At 45.3% G+C, this 21,979-nt stretch overlaps 1 protein-coding gene across 5 annotated transcripts; it reads left to right on the top strand.

The window, feature by feature from the left end:
* Nucleotides 1-121: 121 nt before the first annotated feature.
* KIF3A (kinesin family member 3A) lies at nucleotides 122-21,417 on the top strand. Of its 5 annotated transcripts, XM_075102970.1 has the most exons (19): nucleotides 122-192; nucleotides 1,586-1,868; nucleotides 3,193-3,337; nucleotides 3,578-3,662; nucleotides 4,148-4,253; nucleotides 5,030-5,169; nucleotides 6,092-6,289; nucleotides 6,682-6,856; nucleotides 8,171-8,272; nucleotides 9,852-9,923; nucleotides 11,824-11,832; nucleotides 13,426-13,582; nucleotides 14,463-14,643; nucleotides 14,952-15,062; nucleotides 15,839-15,964; nucleotides 17,086-17,139; nucleotides 17,285-17,353; nucleotides 17,550-17,674; nucleotides 18,211-21,417. In XM_075102970.1, the coding sequence occupies exons 1-19, from the start codon at nucleotides 187-189 to the stop codon at nucleotides 18,257-18,259; spliced, it is 2,193 nt and encodes a 730-aa protein (XP_074959071.1). In that variant the 5' UTR covers nucleotides 122-186; the 3' UTR covers nucleotides 18,260-21,417. The 5 variants fall into 5 exon arrangements, with proteins under 5 accessions (XP_074959071.1, XP_074959067.1, XP_074959070.1 ...); XM_075102969.1 differs by lacking the exons at nucleotides 9,852-9,923; nucleotides 11,824-11,832 and adding an exon at nucleotides 2,163-2,230 and having other exon boundaries at nucleotides 128-192; nucleotides 18,211-21,416; XM_075102966.1 differs by lacking the exons at nucleotides 9,852-9,923; nucleotides 11,824-11,832 and having other exon boundaries at nucleotides 18,211-21,416.
* Nucleotides 21,418-21,979: the final 562 nt, after the last annotated feature.

The following is a 21,979-nucleotide window of genomic DNA, read 5'->3' as shown; positions in this document are numbered from 1 at the left end:
GCCATTGGCTGCAGCCTGTCACCTATGGCCGCGAGGGGCAGGGCGGGCTCCTCCTTTCCCCCGTCAGCCATTGGGTGCGCGGCCTCCGCAGCGCGCGAGGATTGGCTGGGGGGCGCGGGGCGGGCGCAGGCGCGGTGCTGTTATTGTTCCGTTGTGCCGCCCGGCGGGTGCTCGCGCGCCGCCGCCATGCCGGTGAGCCCCGCCGCGGAGGGGAGGGAGGGGGCGTCTGTCTGTCTGTCTGTCTGCCCGCCCGCCGAGGGGCTCGGTGCGACCGGCCCTGGTGCCGCCCGATTCCTGCATTCCTTGCCTCCGCCGCTGACAGGGAGCCACGGGGGCCGGAGGGGTGGGGGGCGCGGTTCGGAGGCCCCGCGGGATGGGAAATGGCGGGCGGCTGGAGCCATCCTGTCAGGCCGAGCGGCGGCCGGTGGGGCGAGGGGTGAGGCCGGGACTCGCCTCCCGGCGGGTCCCCGAGCCTTCCCGGGGCGCTGCGCAGGCACGGCCCGCTGCTGCCAGCGCTCGGCGCCGCGGGGAGGCCGGCCCCGAGCGGGGGGAGCCCGGTGACGGGGGCCTTTACTCGGGGCTGGGGTCGGGCTGGGCTCTGGCAGGCTGGGGTGGTGGAGGGGGTGACAGTGCAGTGGAGGAGGGGTGGCGTGTGGCTCACTGTAATCCTGTAGCTGATTTCAGAAACTCTGGCACTTACGGTGGTAGCGTAAGGCTGTAGGACCCCCTCCTCCACCAAGATGCGATTCAGCAGCTCCCTGCCCTCGCCAGAGTGACAGAAGCTGTTTCTGGCCGCTGCTGAGGCCTGGGAGGAATCTAGGCAGATGGCAGCTGTGGGAGAGGCACTTGGAAACAGGGTTTGTTTCCTGTTGACATCCAAGACAGCTGCTTTAAAAGTAGTTAAATGCTCTGCTGCAGCACCTGTCGCCAAGGGTGGTGTCTTAGACTTTACTAGATCAACTGGGAATTAGATTTATTTAATCAGGAGAAGCACGTGACATCAGATTGATCAGCGGTGCTTCAAAATCTGTAACTACTTTGTGAAAGAAAAGGTTTGTGAGGTTTTATAATACAGCACTTGAGTTTTCTAAATGATTAAAACTCGGCAAGTACACTGAAGCTTGTAACTTAAATTAATTCCCTTTAGCTGTGCTCACTGGTATCTGCTTATGTCATCCATAAGGTTTGAGATGTGTGTGCTCCAGTGAGAGAGCATGCTCAGTGTTTGTGGGAAGGAATGGCGTGGCTGCACCAACCTCCAGCAGGCTGCTTGCAGATTGTTTGCAAGCCTGACATTGTTTCTTGAAGACATTCCTAGCTGATACTGAATGTGATGTTCTCAAGATTTACTCAGTCAGTTTCCACCCTAGCAAACAGAAGAAGGTTGCCTTGACTGAATAAGTGTACGTTATTATCTCCGCTTTAATTATAAACCAGTTCTGGTTTAAAGTCCCTGAGCTCGTGATCCTACGGAGGTGTGTGCATCTACTTGAGTTGATTCAGCACATTTGTGCTTTAACACGCAGGTATGTTAACAGTAGTGTTACAGCCTGTGTAATTTTTTTTTCTTTTTTAATAATTATAGATCAACAAGACTGAGAAGCTGGACAAGCCAGAGAGCTGTGATAATGTCAAGGTGGTTGTTCGATGCCGGCCTCTTAATGAACGAGAGAAAGCTACGGGCTACAAAATGGCAGTCAACGTAGATGAAATGAGAGGAACTATAACTGTTCATAAAACAGACTCATCCAATGAGCCTCCCAAGACATTTACATTTGACACAGTGTTTGGACCAGAAAGTAAGCAGCTGGATGTCTATAATTTAACTGCAAGACCTATTATTGACTCTGTCCTTGAAGGATACAATGGTAAGTCCCTTGTTTTAAGTCAAGGATCCCACCTCCTATTATTTTTAGAGTTCCTGCTGATCTTACCTAAGGGAGTTTCACCTTTGGAGGGCTGTAGCCCTCTATTTTTCTGTTGTGGCCTCTAACTTAAAATAGCCTGAGGTACTTGCTGTTCTGAGTACTCAGTGGTTATACCCACTATGATCATTAACAGTGGGAGATCACTGATGAACAAGACTCAGCTGAGGTCAGTTAGCTGTGTGTTTATTCTGTATCTTCTGTTTGCAAAAGATATACGCTTTATCTCATTATCAGAATTCTCAGCGGCTCTTCGCTATACAGTTTCAGTAACCAGGCAGCTGCCACGGTCCTGCAGTAACTAGGTATGCATACCAGGCTTCTGCATATAACTGCTGCATTTTTCTCCTCTAAACTTTGCTGTTTTAAACTAAGATGACTAGTTAAACACATCTGCCCTACCCCACAGGTAATCTGTTGCTTCCGACAGCTGGGAAGAGTGTGACTGTGATTTGTGCGTGTCTGTTATGCATGTAAATGTATTATGTAAGGGAAAGCAGATGCTAGTAAGGAAGCAAATTACTGTTTTCCGTAACAGTATGCTATAAAAAGCAACACATGACAAAGTTTTTAAGGTTTGTAAAATGCCTAATAAGCTCTTGTGCTAACACACCCAGGTTTCAGCTGATTAAAATTCAGCTTTTCTGAATGGTAATATCAGTGGCTTGACAATGAAAACTTGATTTTTCAGCAGTACTAGGCTAATAAACTTAAGACCCGGTGTGCTTCTGTGGTACCAGAGTCTGGGATCTTGGTACAATTTCAGGATGTCTTCCTGTGCAGGCTGATTATCTAGTCCAAATGGTAGCTGCTTCTGCAGGTTCAGAACTGGGCTTGTGCTTTGGCCTGCGTTGTAGAAGCCTCACGCTGTTTCTGCTGTGGTGTAGAGCACTAGCAGTAGCTGAGTTTGCAGTTGGTATATAATGATCTTCCTCTATTGACCATGTTATTAATTGGGCTTGCCTTAATTTTGTGTGTGAGACCTAAGAGTACTAGCACTCTGTACTTTAATCACTCTGCACAGTTAAAGCAAGCTGATTTTTCTTGGATATCTTGCAGGCTGGATAAAAACCAGTGGCTCAGCCTTGCTTGCTGTGTTTGTCCAGCATTTCTGATGCTCCTAGCCTTGTACAGTATCTACTGGAGTGGGTGGAAAATTTCAGCTCTGTAAAAAGAGGTGTTTAGTGCCATCAGGCTAAGAAAAGATGAAATAAAACTACGGTTAGCAACTTCTTGGAGTTTGTTCATATATCCTCTTATCCTTCAGGTACTATTTTTGCATATGGACAGACTGGAACAGGCAAAACTTTCACCATGGAAGGGGTCCGAGCGGTTCCTGAGCTTAGAGGCATTATTCCCAATTCCTTTGCTCATATATTTGGTCACATTGCCAAGGCAGAGGGGGATACAAGGTAAACAGCCTTTCTTTGCTGCTCTGTCCTTTGTTTGTCTGTTTTGTAGTAGGAGCCCGACCTTGACAATGACAACTGAAATGGTGCCTCTGGCCCTGGCTGGAAGACTCCTGCTTAGGCAGTTCTTGAGAGGGTAACAGGATTGTGTTGGTATATCACTGCATTTTCTTTGCACTCTGTAACTGTGTTGGACTTCAACAAATGTCTTAGTAAGAAAGCTACCCAACTGTTTGTCTTCAGGTTTTTAGTTCGTGTGTCTTACCTGGAAATTTACAACGAAGAAGTGCGGGACCTGCTAGGAAAAGACCAGACGCAGAGACTGGAGGTGAGCCTGCTGTTCTGAATGTGAAGTTTGTTTTGAATCGGTGAGCAATATTATATTTTCAAGACCAGAGAAGTACTTGAGGGGAAGTGGGAGGTTGGGCTCCTCAGCACATGTACTATTTCCTTTGAGATACAGTAGCTGGATATCACTACTGACTTCTCTACTCTTTTCCACTTGGTCAGTTCTCTAGTGAGAAACTGGCTGCTCCTCAGAGTCAGTTTTGTGCCTGCGGTTCTGCCCCAAAGGCCCCTCAGCAGTCTTTCTGGGAATTAGACTGAGATTTGAAGTCACGATTTGCCACCAGGGGAAATGAGTGGAATATTGTCCTACAGGAGTCTTCCTTAGCCGCTCTGATTCAGAGTGTTGGGGTGTTCTATGTGCAGACCAGAACCTGGTGGAGTAGATCACTGTGCTGTTACAGTACTGCTGAAATTAGCTATTGGGGGTCTCCTAAGGATGCTCAGTCTAAACTGTTTCTCTCTTAGGTTAAAGAGAGACCTGATGTGGGAGTTTATATCAAAGACCTTTCCGCTTATGTTGTAAACAATGCAGATGATATGGACAGAATCATGACTCTGGGCCACAAGAACCGTACGTAGCCTTGCTGTGGGTAGGTTTATAGCTCAGAACAAAGGTCTGGTTATGTGACCACAGTAAGAGAGCCTAGTCCTAATGCAGGACAGGTTGTTCAGCTGAGCAGAGCAAAAAGGTATCCTCCCAAACTGCTTCTGCACAGGGGCAGGTAAAGAAGGCTGTGCCTCCCAAATTGGGCAGTGTCAGCGGGGGAAACGGCAAAGGGGAGGATGAAGTGAGAGCAGTCAGCGTTGTCAGAACTACTAGTGTGCGTCTTGGTTCTTCTCCCTCTTCAGTTCTGATCAGGATGAACAACAACTAGCCCTGTGCTGTGAGTGGGAGGTGGTTTGTTTTCTGGAAGATTTCTTAGTTAAGCTCAGATCCTTTTCTGACCTAAAGTCATGACAACTGTTGCTCTTGGCATGGATTGCTCTGTTCCTGTTTCTCAAACTACAGCTGTTTTCAGAAGTCAGCTCTGAATGCCTAAGGCTACCGAGCTTTGTAGCCATAAAGAAATAGATGAGAACTGCTGCTCCTCTTGGGATGGGAGTCTGTGGTTGGCTTAGAGCTACAGCAGGCTGTAGCACTTGTGCTAGTCCAGATTGGAGATGTGCTGCAACTTCAGTGCCCAAGAACACAGTTTGCTGCTGAGTCTGAGCATCCCTCTTCCGTCTCCTGAAAAACAGGGTTGGGTAAAGAGGTGGGGATAAGTCTCCTTTGAGAGCAGGAGGAGTGTTACAGGAGCATGCAATTCCTACTGAAGACAACATTGCTTTTTCTCTCTCTATTAAAAGGTTCTGTTGGTGCCACAAACATGAATGAGCACAGCTCTCGTTCGCACGCCATCTTCACTATCACTATTGAGTGCAGTGAGAAGGGGGTTGATGGAAACATGCACGTGCGCATGGGCAAACTTCACCTTGTCGATCTTGCTGTAAGTAGGACCAGCTGGGTCTGCCATAATGTGTGGTGGGCATCGCTGCTCAGGTGTGCACTGTTGAAGGCACAGTAAAGGGCATGTCCCCTGTTTCACAGCTAAAGCCCAGCCTCTGTCTGATACTTCTGTGAAGTATTCACCTGGGGCCTTAAATCAGAGGAGTGCTAGGGAGAGCCTTCAGTGCGGCGAGAGCCTGTCCTGGTAAAAGAGCTCTCTTGGTTCTATGAAATAACTATTAAATAGATAAACTACATTGGAAGGAGCTCTCTGGACAGCAGAACCAGGTCTTTGCAGGAGTTTAAGAGGGTTGTGACAGTGCAGTTCATTACTTGCAGGTTCCCTCCCTCTGTCACTCGCTTTCAACCAATGTAATTGTGCTGATAAAATGTGTCTTTAGCCCAGACTTCACAGTGGAGTATCTTTCCTTGGAGAAGATGCAGGAAAGGGGAGACTAAAGGCATTCAGTGTCTGCATGTTAACTTTATTTACATTATGTATATTGAGGTTCCTCTGGGAAACTTTAAAATAATTGTGATGTTGCTGTTCTACCTTGATTTACTGATAGGAAAGGCTGGAGATGCTGTTTAGCAGCTCCAGCTGAGGTGCCTCACAAGTGCTGACTTGCTTCTCATGACATTTTTGTTCATGGGGACAAATGAACAAAGCTGTATTCCTTTCCCAGCTGTATTACTTTGAGCAATCCAGAACTTGCTGGCATTGAAAGCTTCAGTGAAGACCTGTTTGACTTGTCTCTTTAACAATCTCTGAGGTACTTAGCCAGATTCTCTAATAATGGACGAGGTGGTTAGTGACATGGCCACTAGCAAGACTTCAGGTGTAGCTGACACTATTTGGAGGAAGGAGATGTGTTTAGAGGATCTGTTGTAACTCCTGCTTCAGCTTCCTGTTCCCTTTCCAGGGTTCTGAAAGACAGGCGAAAACGGGAGCCACGGGGCAGCGACTGAAGGAAGCTACGAAGATCAACCTCTCTCTTTCCACACTGGGGAATGTTATCTCTGCGCTGGTGGATGGCAAGAGTACTCATGTGCCCTACCGTAACTCCAAACTTACACGGCTCCTTCAGGATTCCCTGGGGGGCAACTCCAAAACCATGATGGTGAGCTGAGAGGTGCCCTTTCCAGTGCCAGCAATCAAGCTGCATTTTTACAGGGACAGCATAGTGACTTTGCCATGAGAACAGCCTGGCATTTACCTCTTGATTTCAGAGCTGTTTGCAGCTTAGAGAACCTTTTGTGTGCGCCTGTTTCTCTTTTCTTTGTCTCTGTACAGATGAGGTTCTAAATGTAGTGCAGATGTACACAGGTACATAAGTTCAAATAGAAGCTGTGCTTGGGTAGCCAAAGGCAGCGTTGGTGTAGAAGCAGCAGGGAAGCTGGGGAAAGAGTACTAGTGTTACAGTGGCAGAGCTGGGGTTTGGTCCCTGTGAAATTACTTGTCCAGGGCTCTGACACTCTGTCCTCCAGTAACTCGGTCTTCCATGTGTGGCAGTGTGCAAACATTGGTCCAGCAGACTACAACTACGACGAGACCATCAGCACTCTCAGGTATGCAAACCGAGCCAAGAACATAAAGAACAAGGCCAGGATTAATGAAGATCCCAAGGATGCTTTGCTCCGCCAGTTTCAAAAAGAAATTGAAGAGCTTAAGAAAAAGCTGGAAGAAGGTGAGATTCCCCTTCCTCCTAGTGCTTCTCTCTATACCAACGCTCATTCTATTTGAGTGGGATCGTTCTCCACTCTTTGAAGATGTGTCACACGAGTTCAGCAGCTGGTCGGGGTCCTGGTGGTGCTTGCCTTGCTCGGTCGCAGGAGCAGGGTCCCCAGGGCAGCGGGGTGCTGGTGGGGGCCCGGGTGTTGCCCGCTAGGTGGCACTTGGCACCAGGGTAAGCGATGGCTTCTGAGCCGAATGCCGTGTGCCTGGGCTCGCCTGCTGAGCCGGAGGGCTCTGGGGATGGTGTAGGGAATTCAATGTACCATAACAAAAGGTCAAATATTTTCTCTGTTTGAGGAAGAGGGACACATTTTTCAGGAGAAAAAGCAAATTTGTGGAGCTAGAACTGGGGCTGACTTTCAAACAATGTGTAGAGAAACAAGAAGCTGCTTTAAGCCCTGTAACTTCATGGCATTGACACACTATTAATCCATCAACATCAAAGGACCCTGCCAGAGGGATGCTTGCTAAACAGTGACCTTGGCACATCATCTCTCTCAGGAGAGATGCTTGTAGCACAACAGCTGCAGCAGTAATGCCAACATGGCTTGCTGTTGGGGCTCTGCCCTATTCAGGAGAAGCAGGAAACAATCAGTAATGCATTCTTCAAGGGTTGGGAGCTTGGGTGTAGCTGTTTCATCCCTGGTGGGCTGAGGGTGGCTTCTTAAATTTTAGACTCTAAACTACAGAACACACAGCTGTATGTTTGCTAATGTTACTGGGGGCCCAGGGTGTTAAATGCTGGATTCTGTTCAGTTTGGTTTCCAAACTTGGCCTGAAACACCTGAGTGTTGTGTCTGCAGTGGCAGCAATGATAAGTGCTTGTGGAACTGGCCACTTTCTCAATTAGCAGCCATTTAGCTTCATGTATACAGGTGTCTATTAAATGGCAAGTCTGTGTGGACTTTGTTCATCTGGCTGTTTTCTCCTCCATCTGAGATGGCAGAGGAGGCATGGGGAGATCCTGCTAGGAAAACTTCATAGCTTAATATTTCAGCAGTGCAAGGATGACTTATTTCCCATGAAAAGCACCCACTTGACCTTTTAGCATATACAGAGTGACTTCAGTATTAAAATGCTTATTTTGGTTTTCCTTAAGTTTCCTGAGCCATGGCAAGCTGCCTGTCTGCTCAACAGTTAATGGCTTCTGCAGGTGCTTGTAAGCTGATGTCAGATATGGCTGGATTTGGATGAACACTGCTGCCACAGCAACAAGCTGATATGAGGTGAAGGAAGGCACATCAAAAAGCATGCTCTTGTCTTCTAGGGGAAGAGATCTCTGGTTCTGAGACCAGTGATTCTGAAGAGGAGGATGAAGATGACGATGGGGAGATTGGAGAGGACGGGGAGAAGCGGAAGAAACGGCGGGGTAAGGCAGTAGAGACTCCTGTCAGTGCCACTGATCTCAACCAGCAGCCAGTGCCAGAAACTGTAGCGAGAGCCAGGCGGGGAAAAGTGGAGTTGTAGAGCTGCCCTACTGCCGCTGCAATTATCATGCGTCTTCTAGAAACGAAGTTATTTGGTGCCGTCTCTATAGATGGACAGCTCTGAACCTGCGTAGTATCTGCTTCCACTTGGGTAGTTGTGCTTGTGGTAACACCTTCTTTTGTGGTGGCTCCCTGGTTGCTGCAAGGTGGCTGTGAATGGCTTGTGACTGGTGTTGTGGAACTTCTCCTGCTTGCAGAGGTGGGAGGAAGACGACAGCAAAGATCAATGGTAGGCAGATGCTGGATTTTATAACCATGGAAATGGTTGGAGGGGAATTTTGGCTCTGGTCTAGGCAAAGAATTATCTGTCTTATGGATGTTCAGTGACTGACTTCTGGTGTCCTATTTTATGTTGATGGAGGAAAAACTTGACCTTTGGGTGTTTTTATGCAAGTTGAAAAGCTGATTGGGAGCTGCATGTTCCTTGTTTGGGAGCACGCTGGAACTTCCATGGTGAAGTTTGCTTTGTCCTGCGCCAGTGTTAAAGTACTGCGTAACGTATAAACCCCAAGAGGTGTTGCTGAACCTAAAACTGCAGGTCAGTGTGTACTGTGGGATGCTGTGGCTTCAGGGAGCTTGCTATGGCCCTGGAACCACCCTGATGTTTCTTCATGGGGAGTAGAGAAGTCAAGCCCAGTGCTACACCTAGCTTCTCTAGTAAACTAATTTTGACATTCAAACTGCCTTCCTGTCCTGAAGCACCCACATATGTTTAAAAAAAATCCTGTTAAGCATTCCTGCTTTAGATGCACTCTTTTTATTTTGGTATCTGTCCAAGTGGAGTCATAATGACCTTTGATAGTTGTAACAACTTCATTTTTCACCTTTTGGTAATTTCTAGAAGCAAAAAGATTGACTACTGTCTCCATCAAGAACCAAGTCCTGCCCAAATCTCCTCCTGAGAGGAGACCACCTTCAAAATCCTGCTTGAAAGGAGCAGAGGGCAAATAACTGACTGACTTAGCTTCCAAACGAGCTACTGAGCTAAGTTCCCTAAGTAAGGGTGCTGCTCAGGAGGAGCAGGCACAGTAACTGTCCCTGGGTGAGCTGATTCTGCCTTCCAGAGGGAAAAGGGCCCACTGCCATGTACACAAGACTGGAAAGGATTCCTGGTTGAATCCTCTGCTACTGCAGATACCCACAGCCTTCTCCACTATGATCTGGTTTTCTGTGCTGTTGTTGCTTGAAATGGAAGCTGCCTTGGCATGTGGTTTTAAGCTGTTAGCTGGTTAAGATGGGTTTTAACAGAAGTGTCTTTCTGAGCATGCTATTTTGTGCTGGGAAATGGTGGCTTTGCAAGCTGAGTCTGGGAGGGATCCTAGCAAATGCTTCCTAATGGGAACTTGTTGCTCTTTGAACTAGGTTGCTGGCCTTTCTGGGTTTCTTTCCCTTAGAACTAACTTCCCATCTGCATGTTTCTTCCTCTCTGGGTTTTCTGTGGGACACATTTCTGTTTTCCAGGCAGTAGCAGCAGCAGTAGTTCAGACTCCACATGCTCTGTCATAGAGAAACCTCTGGATAAGTCCTTCACTAGTGAGTGGGAGCTCTTAAGTCCTTTCAGCTTTGGCCTTTCCATAATCTGCACACTCCATTTTGCAACGCTGCACTCTTTCCCTGCTATGTCTGTTGGAAAGATAAACCTGAACTTTTAACTCTGCTAAAGCATGCCTTTCCTTTGCTGCTTCCGTGCTTGAAACAGTTGTTCAATGTGCACGTTGTTAGCCACATATGTGAGAGAATAGGAAGCAATTTAGAATGCTGCTTGAGCAAGGTTTCAAGACAACTGAGAAATAATAGGTTCAAAAAGTCAGTTTGCAACTTGTGTTAAATGCTCCCTCTGAAATATCGGGGAAAAGTCTGAGCTAACTTTTTATGGGAGTTGCTGTAATATGAGTTCATAAAAGGACAGCTGGACAGGTGAAATGGGTTGTGCTGTGTTACACTGGCCTCTGCCTTCTCAAAATTTGTCTTGGAGAAGATGAATGGAGCAGTCAACATTCGAACAACATGAGGTTTATACTTGCAGAGAAGACATGGTAATGCTCGGTTGATTGGCTTTATTTTGACAGATAATTAAAAAAAAATCCTCAGTGGTGGTTGGGGTTTAACTGCCCCTTGACATTAAGTTCTTGATCACTGTGGGACTTATTTCAGAGGAACAAGGGATCTAGATTTTGGTCTAGCAGTGAGGAAAGTATGGTCTGCTCCTGGTCAGAGAGGGGGCTCTGTGCCTTTAACACCCCTATGAACAATTAGTGATGACTAAAGAAATAAACCACATCTCAGGACTTGGCTTGTAGCGACTTCACCCACTGTTGTGGTTATTCTGTATAGATGCCATCTACTCTCCTTCATGTGTGGAGAGAGTCTGGAAAGTATTCCTCTATAGTTAGTCACATTTATACTAGTTATGTTAGTGGAAAGCATTGGCTCAAAGCGTGGTAGCAGGTTAAGAAGCATCACAACCTAAGGGAGACCTTTGGTGGGTCATATGATGGTAGGCTTGGAATCTGCTTGCTTCAAACTTGGTCTTCCAAAGCTTGCTTGAAACCTGAGTATGTTATTTGGATGAGGACAGTTAATAGCAAACTGCTGATGCGGCAGTGGGTGGATGAGTCCATCTCCTGCAAGTTTGGAGACAGCTCTGTGGAAGTTGCACTGGGCTTTTGGTGATTAGGATAAGTGTGGCTATGTGTGGTTTGGGATATTAACTGTCCTCAGGCGTGACCCTTTTGCATGTGGTGTCTCTCATTATCACTTTCCTGTCCTGCCTTCTTTGCTGCACTTGCTTGAATAACCAAAACTGGCTATATACCTCTATGGAAGCATCAGTTACTGCAAATTAACCTACTAATACCCCGTGTAATTAAATGGAGAAATCTTTTGCTGAGACTCCCTATGTGCAGCTGTCATGTATCTTGCAAAGAATTGGCTTGGAAACGTGGTTAAAACTTAGAACGAGTCTTCTGTATGCTAATATTCTACAGGTAATCGAACAGAATTGGCTATCTTGAGCTGGGGGAAGCATTAAGTCTCTTATGGAAGAAGAAATCTACCCTCTTCAATTGTTTCTTAGGGCATGATCTTTGCGGCAGGCTCGTAATATTACATTTAAATTCTGCATTGCATTGAATGGGCAGAAGAATGCAAGAGTGATCTGAAGATTACCCTTGATATGCAAAGCACTCTGAAGTACAGAAACTTTCTCTGCTTTAGCATAAGATCATGATGCATTAATGTTTGCTCTAATGGAGGTTTTTTAGTGATTATTATCCTGTGTTTTCTACTCTAGAAATATGCATATAAAATTAATGCTTGTTCTGATGCTGATCTTTGTCCAAAATGATCAAAGCAATAATATATTTTCTTTCCTCCTCTTTTTATGCATATGCTGCCTCTCTGCGATTTGCTTTCTACTTCCTCTTAATGCAAGACCAAGCAGGTTGGTGTAATTGATTTCCACCTCCTTATGATACAACTGCTGAGCTTCTGGGTCTTACAACTTGGTTTAGTTCACCTTTTTCCTCCTAAACTGAGAATATAAAGGGATGTGTACTAACAGTAAGAAGCCTTTATCTGGCTTATCTTTTTATATGATGATCTCTATGCAGCATGTTCAGAAAGCTTCTTACTCAGACTAATTAGTGGGAGACCTTTTTTCACCACAGATCCAGAAATAAGTGCTTATCTGATTCCTGAGTTTAGCAGATGGAAACTAACATTGTTTGCTGTAGTGCTGAAGTCCTCACCTTGCCTCAAAACTAATGGCATTCTCCTGTGTGCATGAACAAACATGCATACAGATATGTATGTATGTGCATGAGTGTTTAGAAATACAGTACACTTTCTCTCTCTGCTAGAGGCTATATATGGATATAAATGAAGCTGAATGCTGTGAAAACTGGAGGGAAGGGAAGCCTTTTATTGAAAAACAGCTTTCTCAAGCACGTTCTGACCATATGCATTATGTCACTGAAAAACAGTCCCTTGACAGTCCGTGCCTTCTGTTAGTTTCTAAGCATCTGGATTCTGCTGGGGTATTTTTCCCATGTCTGGAGAACAGCAAAACAAGAAAAGGAGGTATTAGCTTGTAGTGAATAAAGGGACGTTAAGGACTTGTTGGGAGACTTGTGGATTTGAGGAAATGCACGTAGGCTGGGCGGTCTCGCTCCAAATAACCCCCAGGGATCTCTGTGTTCACCTGCCTTAGGCATTCTTGGGATTACAATGAACATTGACTCAAGACTTGAAGTGACTTCCAAGAGCAGCAGCCTCGCACTTTGCTTCAAAATCACAGGTGTTGGGGACCAACCCTTCAGGCCGATAGGCTCAATGAGTTGCTCTGGTCACTTCCTTTGTAAACCTCTATGGAACATACCTGGTTTGCTATAGCCATGGTGATGGTGTAAAGACACAGTTAAGTCACAGCACACCACAGCACACAGTACTCTCAGATCCATGGGTAGTCACTGCTACATAGATCGAATACCATCCAAAAGTGTCTTTAATTGCCTGTTTTTCATAGAGGTGTTCTGAATTTCTCTAGCCTCTGTATTTTCATAGTAGTGCATTCTTAAAATACTGATATGCTCCCTTTGCAGTAGGTAAGCCTGTAAAGGGGACAATGAATGAGGGGTGTGGTGGCGATGCTAATCTGAAATTTGAGTATGTAACTCTTGGCAGCTTAGCTCTTGTAGCTGTAGGTCAAGGCAGGCTTCTGTTTTCCTTCATTTGGCCTAATCAACATAGTTAGAACCACCCAGCTTCCCAGCTCAGACTTCTCTCTAGGCAGTGTTCCTTCTCCAAGTCGTCTTTGTAGGTTTTCTATTTTGGGGCTGTTATGTTATAGTGTTAGTATTATAGTGGTCCTGCTCTGTAGGAGCTGGTGACAACTGATCAGTGTTAAAATGGGATTTGAAAGACTGCATTGTACCCAGCTTGGAGCTGGCATCTAATTAAATTTTTCTAAAATGCAAGTATTGAATTGGATCTACTTTTTCTGTGAACTAATTTGTTTTCCCTATCTCTTCCAAAGGCAAAAAGAAAGTTTCTCCTGATAAGATGGTAGAGATGCAAGCAAAGATTGAAGAGGAGAGAAAAGCTCTTGAAACTAAGCTTGATATGGAAGAAGAAGAAAGAAATAAAGCCAGAGCTGAACTGGAGAAAAGAGAAAAAGACTTGCTTAAAGCTCAGTGAGTACCCTGTTCTGAGCAGTTTGTGTGGTCATGTGGGTTTTTCCTTCCTTAATCTACATCTCAGTTATGGATATCTGGGGATGTGTGGTGAGGTGCCTGTCAAACTTTGTGTGAACTGAGCATCAGCTCTTGCTATTATCGAAGTGAAAGAGGAGCTTACTCTGCCTTCGGAGTTTAGAGCAGATGGAAAAGACAAACTTTATCCTTTTGCCACTTCTTTCTTCTCTTAACTTTATCTAGTTGTGTGAAATAGCCTAGAAACATAAATGAATCCTCCAAACCCTGGAGACCTGCAAAAAGCAGCAGTACTGCTGTACTGCTTGGTCCGTGGGCAGTAGCTGTGTAGCAAGCCAGGCTTCTTGCAGCACACTCATGAGCGTGTCATTTTTGGGTGTGGGGGTTCTCTGCTGAGATCGCCCTGGCCCATGTAAATAGGACAGTCCTGCTGTCAGAGGCTGCTCCAACAGCAGCCAGTGTTCCTGGTTTGCATCTCAGACGCCCTGCCTTGATCTCTGTTCACTCCCATTCATTTCTGCAGCTGCCTCTGGGCATTGCTGTGCCGGCAGGGCCCTTGGGGAGGGGGTGCCTTGGGTAGCCTGGTAATGTCGCTGGTGCCTTGCAGTCCCTCACAGAGGGGACTTGCAGCAGGAGGAGAGACTTTCCTACTGACCTGGTTTTGCTTGCACGAAAGTGGTGGGAGCTGGAGCTCAGGGAACTCCATGCATTCACTTGCACTGCTTCAGCCCCACTTAAACCCTTGGCAGCAAGGCAAGTTTTTCCAGCCCTGTGAATGCTGTCTGGGCTGTAAAACTGAGCTGGACCTGCTGCCTCATGAGCACTGTAGGACAGGAAGTTTTTCACTTACCCGTCTCTCTAGACAAGAGCACCAGTCCCTGTTGGAAAAACTGTCGGCATTGGAGAAGAAGGTGATTGTGGGAGGAGTGGACTTGCTGGCAAAAGCAGAGGAGCAAGAGAAGCTTCTAGAAGAATCAAATATGGAACTGGAAGAACGAAGGAAGAGAGCAGAACAGCTTCGCAAGGAGCTTGAGGAGAAGGAGGTGGGGTTATAAGCTGTCGCTGTCTGAAAACAGCAATGGCAGGATGCACCGCGTTTTGTGCCTCAGCATTGCTCACGTGGATGAAACGTGGCTCTGCTCTGAAAGCACAGCACAAGCTAACCACTTCAGAAGCCACACATTGGCAGTGCGGTCACTGTGGGTCTGAGCCAGCCTGGCTAAGCCAGGTCTCTGTGCCCTTGGCAAATGCCTTGTTTTGTTCAAGTAGTTTCTCCTCTTGTTTATACTATTGCAGATAGTTTCTTTGATTATGTTAATGTGTGGATGTCTGTGCTAAATGTTGCACACAGCAAGAACGCTTGGACATTGAGGAGAAGTACACCAGCCTCCAGGAAGAAGCACAAGGGAAAACCAAAAAGCTGAAGAAAGTTTGGACCATGCTTATGGCTGCAAAATCAGAGGTTAGTGCCCGAATTCCTCAGCCTGTGATCACGTGAGGGACTATAGCTGGGAAGGGTAAGCCATCAGCTTTAACACTGGAAAAAGTGCCATATGTTTAGAAATGTCTTTCTGTGCTGTCCATTTGGCTCATGTAATTCAAAAAGATCTAAGTCTGGTGTCAGAGCTTCACAGCGGCATGTTGTAGAGCTTTCCCCAAGCCAGGCTGAAAAGGGAGGTATGTGTGAGACACTGAGATATTTGTAACTTAAAGGAAAAACACGGGTTATTTCTGAAACAAGAAAGAAGTTGTTTGCCAGAAGCCCCATACTCCTGCTTTGCAGCAGCCAAAATGCTCCTCTGCTTTTGGCTATCTGTCCTTTCTGCCTGTTGCCCTCATCGTCTCTTCCTCAGTCACACTAGATCAACGTGTCCTTTGGCTGGCATCTAGAATCGCTGTTTCATGAAAAGTGCATTTTGTCTTTGGGATCAGAGATTTTCCCTGAAATCTTGCCAGGGACTTGTCTGCACACTCTTCATGTGCTCTTAGCTGGTGCAGAGCTTGGATTGGCAGAAGGCCAGTTTAGTTTTTATGAAACTGAGAGCTTAATGCTATTTCAGTCATCTCTGAGCTGGAACGTTTCAGAGGGTTTATTCTTCGGAGATAAATATTCTAGTACTCATAGCCAGCGTTTGCTTTTGTTTCCAAAAAACCTCGTATAGGCAGAAGACTTTTTTTAGGCTGTTACCGTGTTTTAAGCTAGCTCTGCTGCCTCTCCAATGCCTGTTTTGTATTCAGATGGCAGATCTGCAACAAGAGCATCAGAGAGAGATCGAAGGATTGCTAGAGAATATTCGGCAGCTCAGCAGGGAACTTCGTCTTCAGATGCTTATCATAGACAACTTCATTCCTCAGGACTACCAGGTAAAGACAAAGAACCGAAGCCTGTGATGTAGGATTGTTCTAGGCACACTGAGCCCGCCAGCTTTTCTTCTGTCCAACAAATGGAATGAGTTGGCTTCTTCTCTCTTCATGAGGTATTGACAGTGAACTGATTGGCACTTGTCTGCTGAGCTGCAGCACAAATGAGTTGGTGTCTGTTGCTGTGAGCTGTTGTTGGCTGTGGCTCAGCGGGGCGGGTGCAACTTGGTTGTGTTCCTGTGTTTGTGCCATTACCTGGCTTGTTAGAACCAGGTGATGTTAAAGTAGGAAAAGATGCTTTTCGTCAAGTGACTCTTGTAGCCTGGTGGACTGCTTGGCGTTTGACTGGAGGAAGATGAGAGCTGGTGGGTGTGTCTGGCTCCAAAACCAGCATAACGTGAATACCGAATGCAGAATGGCTTTGTTTGTGTTTCTCTGGGGTTTTGATAACTGGCTACAATTCCATGATATAGAAACTGGATTAGGGAAGCAGTGTTTAATGTGGTGGGGGGTTGTAAGCAGAGAAATACACTAATTTAGGTTCTCTTGCAGCATATTTTCCTAAGGGTTAAAAAAACCCCCCATGTTCATCACGTATAAGTGGTATATTCACTGTGTGCCCATGCTTTGGGTCTGTTCAAACCCTCTTTTTCCACTGTGCTTGAAGTTGTGCTTGCTGGCGTTGGATATTAATGCAAATTAGTAAGACTGAACTTCGAACTCTTGTTTTCTTCGTGACCCCAATGTTCAGAAAATTAATAAGCTTAAACATGATGCATGCTATTTAACAGAAAATGTAAAAGCTTTTCCCTTAATATTTCATTTTTTGCATATTAGTTTGTGTTTACTGCTATCCTGATGGCATTGGTGTAATGGGAAGCCCATGCTTTAGCAGGAACTCCAATGCATACAGTCTGGGAGTGGTAGTTGTCTCGTCTGCAGTCTTCAGAGTGTAAACAGGGGGTTTTGAACACGGTATGGCTGTCCTGATGAAAACAACTTGGAATGGTCAAGACTGTTGTTAAGCAGCTTGTCCAGGCTTTTTGGGCTGTATGTTCTGGAAAACGCATCTGGAGCATACGTTGTGCAAGTCTGTAGCAGTTACTGTTCTAATTTCTTTCTAGGAAATGATTGAAAACTACGTTCACTGGAATGAAGACATAGGAGAATGGCAGCTGGTAAGCTGGCCGACTGGCTCTGGTGCAAGCTGATGTTAGCACGAGCTTCTGAGGAGTTCAGTTGAGCCCACGAGTAGATTGATAAAGCTGTAGTCAGTTTTACTGTGCACAGTGGATGTTACTAACAGACCTTTCTTTCTTTAAGAAATGTGTTGCATACACAGGAAACAATATGAGGAAACAGACGCCTGTCCTGGACAAAAAAGAAAAAGATGTGAGTGATTTCTATAAGCATGTGTTGAACTGCTTAGGTCTAAGTTCTGCTGCCTCTCTATAGGGAAACTGTCCCGCTTCCCTTTTCTTTCCTTTTGGAGACGAGTCTTTCTAGTGTTACAAAAGCACTCTTGATCAGTGTATAAAATGATTCTGATGTTTTTGTTTTGTGGGGGGTTTTTTGGGGATTTTTTTAGCCCTTTGAAGTGGACCTTTCCCATGTTTACTTAGCTTACACTGAAGAAAGCTTGAGGCAATCTCTGATGAAGCTGGAGAGGCCGAGGACTTCAAAAGGAAGATCCAGGCCCAAGACTGGTAGAAGGTGAAGAAATTTGGAGTATCTATGTGTAATGGGGGATTTACCCAGGGGAAGGCTTAAGTTTGTGCATGCACACTTACCGTAAGTCTTCTAACACTTGCTTAATGAGAAGGCAAAATGCTACAATTTTGCATGGTATGAAGTTTAGCCGTGCCCAGTGTGACAGAACCAAACTGAAATCTCTTTACTACAGTAAAATCTTGTCCAGAAAGACTTGTCTGGGGATTTTTCTGGTGCTGTTTTGCTGCATCCCCCTCTTCCGGCTTCTTGCTTTATTTAATTGTGTTCTGTGGTTCAGTTTAACATCTGACGGGTTGACAGTGATTATACTGTTATTACTGGAAAGTAATGTGCTGTTGGGGGAGATTTCAGCATGGGTTTTCTTGCTTATTTTTGCTTGTTTGGTTTTGACAAATGCCCGTGGAAGAGTAACGCTGTGTAGTTTTGACTTGAAATGTGGCTGGTCCCTGTCTTTCCTAGACAGCATAATGATGTGTACATGGTGTTATTTTTCCCTTTCCTTTCTGCTCTCCAAACAGAAAACGTTCGGCAAAGCCAGGAGCCGTCATTGACTCTCTGCTGCAGTAGGTGTGACCTGTTCAGAATTGCTGTAAAAATCAGTGAGTGTATAAGATTTGGCCAGAATATGGAGTTCAAGAGATGGCACGGTTTGACATGGCTATAAAATCCATACCTTGCTGGTATGGAGCTTTATTTTAAAGAAATGTATTTTTCCTTAGTTGCCTGTATATTGTATGTTATATTAACATAATATTAAACTGGTATATATGATGGTTGTGAAATTCCATGTGTTAAACGTGTTGTGCAGGGAAACTATTGTTGGCAATCCTTGTTGAAATGTATAGAAAATAAGGGTTCTAGATGTGTGTTTAAGTGCTAGGCATGTTAGCTCAAAACGGTTGGTGAAATCCTAAAATTTAAGGCTGGTAAATCTGATTTATGCCCTGCTTTGCACATAACTGGCAGCTTTCACTATTGTCCTCTGTTGCACTGATCTGTGTTTGAATGTGGTTGCTACAAACCTTTGAATTAAGAGCATCAAACCCTTTTATTTAAATATTCAGCACTGTGGCTATTAACCTGATCGTATTGTGTATCAAATACACAGCCCTTTTCCCTTCGTTTGCTGTCTTGCTGTACAAAGAAAGTAGTTGGGTAGGGGAATCGTGAACTACAAAAGTCTGAGACTTCTGGGAAGGGACCATGCTCTGGTTAAGTGCAACAGAAAACAAGTGTGTCTAAGTAGTGCTTTTTATTTTTGTCTCTTTGCGTGTGATCTGCTGGCACGGTGGAGAGCGAGGCCTTTGATGCAAAGGCAAGAGAGCTTTTTTTTTTCCCCCCTCCTTTTAAGACTGTGTTGCAGCATTGCTTTGGCTGCTTTTTATGCTTTTCAGATGGAATTTTTTAAACATATGTGAATTGTTTTGTAACCTGAACAACAGCAGAGATTATTTAAGGGGAGTGCTGTAATACCAGGGCTTGGCTTCAGCCTCGGGACTGGGAGCATTCTGGCTCCGTTTTCTCATCCCTGGCTATGAGGGCACTGCACCAGCACTCTAACCTGCGGGTGAATTTGATTCCTATATTAAAACAGGCACGAATCGCCCAATTTTCCCAGAACAGTAACATCCCCTGAAATAACTGTGTGTTCCTGTGTAGATTTTCTCGGGTTTCTGGCTATGCTCTGAGAGGAAAACAATTCCGGTCTCTGATGATAACCATTTATTTGTGGTGGCTGCTCTTTTTCTTTGATATTTATGCTGCTAATAGACACATATCACTTTAATACATTGCTTTTGTGTCAGAGCAAATGCATCTCCTTTGGATTGTGCGTGCTTTATAACTCGTGCTGGAACACATCAGCTGCAGGCATCGTAATGGTTCCCATGCCAGGGTGGTGGTAATTAGCCGTAACTTCCCTGTGATCTTAGTGTTACCTAGAGGTTTAAAAAGCTGTGATTACTAGTAGGAGCGAGTCCTTAAGCATGACAGCAAGAACAGGACAGCTCCTTAGGTGTCCCAAGTTCTTGCTAGTAGCCATGTTTGCAATTACCAGAATGTTCTTGTGAAGTACTTAGAGTAGTTAAAGGTTGCTATTCCTTTCTTACTGCCGTGATGCTTAACTGGATGTACCTTGTGACCCTGTAACAGGATCTGTAATAGTTAAAACTGGTCTTGTAAGGGCATATTTTGCTCTGGAGATATATTCAGTGCTATTCTAAATGAGTTGTAAGCCTTCCCCTGTTTTTTTAAAATGTGTTTTTCAGGATCATGAGCTAAAGTACATAACGCCCTATATTTTGGGGGGGAGGGAGCATCACCTAAGTTCATACAAGATACAAATACAAACACTGACACTTGTTTTCTCTGGCCTAGCATTTAAAGACATAAATACTGAGAATTTTTGTCTGATCAAAGCTGTAGTTGGGTTTGCCCTTGAAGAGCTGATGATACTTTGAATGTGTGTGGGTAGAGTTGGGTTATCTCACGTTCATGCTTCTCGTCAAACAGGACAGGCTGAAATGGCTTAAATGCTGCTTTGCCTTAGGCCTTATGTGAGTTCAGTCCAAGCAGAGATGCATAATTTTGGCCCGCACTAGTTCTCAGAACCAGGGATAACTCCTGTATTTCCCTTTGCGTTACGTCTTTTGCTAAGGTTTGCTGAGTGATCTGTTTTTGAGGGAGCTTCTCCTGAACTGTGCTTTCTAAAAGACCATTGAAAATTCTTTTACCTGACAAACATCAGTGGCTTAAAGATACTACTGTGAACCATGGCACTGCACTTAAAACATTTAAAACTTATCTATAAAGGCGTATGCTTTACGATTTAATGTTACAGTCCTGCTGCTGAAAACAATAGTACTCTGCATATTTAAGTGAGCCTTGGGGCAGAGAAAACAATAAATAATAGCTTGCAGACCTTCAGTTGGCAGATTACAGAAACCGGGTGTAACCCCCTTACAGGGGCTTGGAGAACAAATTATCTGCTCTTACAGGAGGACTTTAAGTGGAATGCTGTCATGCTCAGCTTGCCTCGCCTTTTAACTGGTGTGTTTTGTTGAAGTTCTGGGAACTTTCTGTTAAAACCAGGCAGTCTGGCTTGCGGGTTTACCATATGGGCCCTCTCTGTAGCCCTGGACAATCTGAATGTCTCATGGGTCCATAACATGTTTTAATGAGGAAGGGTTTGGTTTGTGGGGTTTTTTTTAAGAGCTTAATATAGCCGTGCTCGTCCCAGGTCAGTACGTGCTCTGTAGTATTTATCAAAAGTCATACTACCATAATATATATATATTGTGTGTGCTGATCTCTGCATCTTGCTACCAGAAGGTTCCCCTCATTCCAGAACAGCAACTTTAACATGAAGTTTTTGACGCTTTATGTTGCTTATGTTGTGTAAATGAATTATTTCATATTTAACTTGTTCCTGATCCTTTCTTTAAGAGGAGGGGAAGATGGTCCTTAGTGCCTTTCACTGACTGACACCGTCTGCACATGTCCAGCTTTCGCCTTTCTCAACAGTTCTGCTTAGCCAGTCCTCTATGTAGGAGAAACTGCTATTCTGTTTGTATAATTTGTCTTCCTATTTATTGGTTTTCTAACTCTGTTTATTTCTGATTATTCTTTGTTTTATGATTAAACTTTATTCATTATACTGTATATATCAGTATTGTGTCCCTGGAGCATGTTCATGCCATGAAATAAAATTCTTGATTCCTAGTTCTACCTCTGTGCATGGTTTCCAAATAACTTCATACAAACAGCATCTTTCTAACTCGGTTGAGTCAGAGGATCTCTCAGGGAAGGGTAGCTAAAATAGTCTGCACAGCTCTGATACATGGCACTTACTGGAGAGGCTGGAGAAGGGAGTTTGGGGTACGCGGGGACCCCCACTGCCCAGCCCAGGGCAGAGGGCAACAAGCTGCTGTGGAAGAGGCAGATGGGGCAGGACAAGAGGCTGCTTTGCAAGACTCCAGAGAAGATCACGGTCCAGGTGCAGGTCACGGATGTGCCCCAAGGAGCTGCTGAGCCCCTTGTTCAAGGCCATCCTCTGCTGGGGTTGTCCTGAGCTGCCCTTGGGGATGGAGAGAGCCCAGCTGAGCCAAAGCACTGTGAGAGCAGCTTTGTGTCCACTGAAATAGTCGGTGCTGCCTGTGTCCTGCTGCCTCCCAGACACATGCACTCTATAGGTGGGGCAGCTGATGGGGAGGAGGCTTTTCACACCGTTCTGGCTCTAAGTGTCCTTGTGCTACACAGCAAGCCCGTCACACCCTGTATTTGTGCAGA

This window comes from Phalacrocorax aristotelis, chromosome 8, assembly GCF_949628215.1.
Source record: "Phalacrocorax aristotelis chromosome 8, bGulAri2.1, whole genome shotgun sequence".
NCBI classification, from domain to species: Eukaryota; Metazoa; Chordata; class Aves; order Suliformes; family Phalacrocoracidae; genus Phalacrocorax; species Phalacrocorax aristotelis.
The sequence above is the reverse complement of the archived record's forward strand: the minus strand, read 5'-3'. Positions and strand labels throughout refer to the sequence as shown.

Coding starts and splice junctions, on each gene's coding strand:
- KIF3A (XM_075102970.1), top strand. Junction 6,857..8,170: donor TAAGAAAAAGCTGGAAGAAG/GTGAGATTCCCC, acceptor CTTGTCTTCTAG/GGGAAGAGATCTCTGGTTCT. Junction 17,354..17,549: donor TGGACAAAAAAGAAAAAGAT/GTGAGTGATTTC, acceptor GGATTTTTTTAG/CCCTTTGAAGTGGACCTTTC.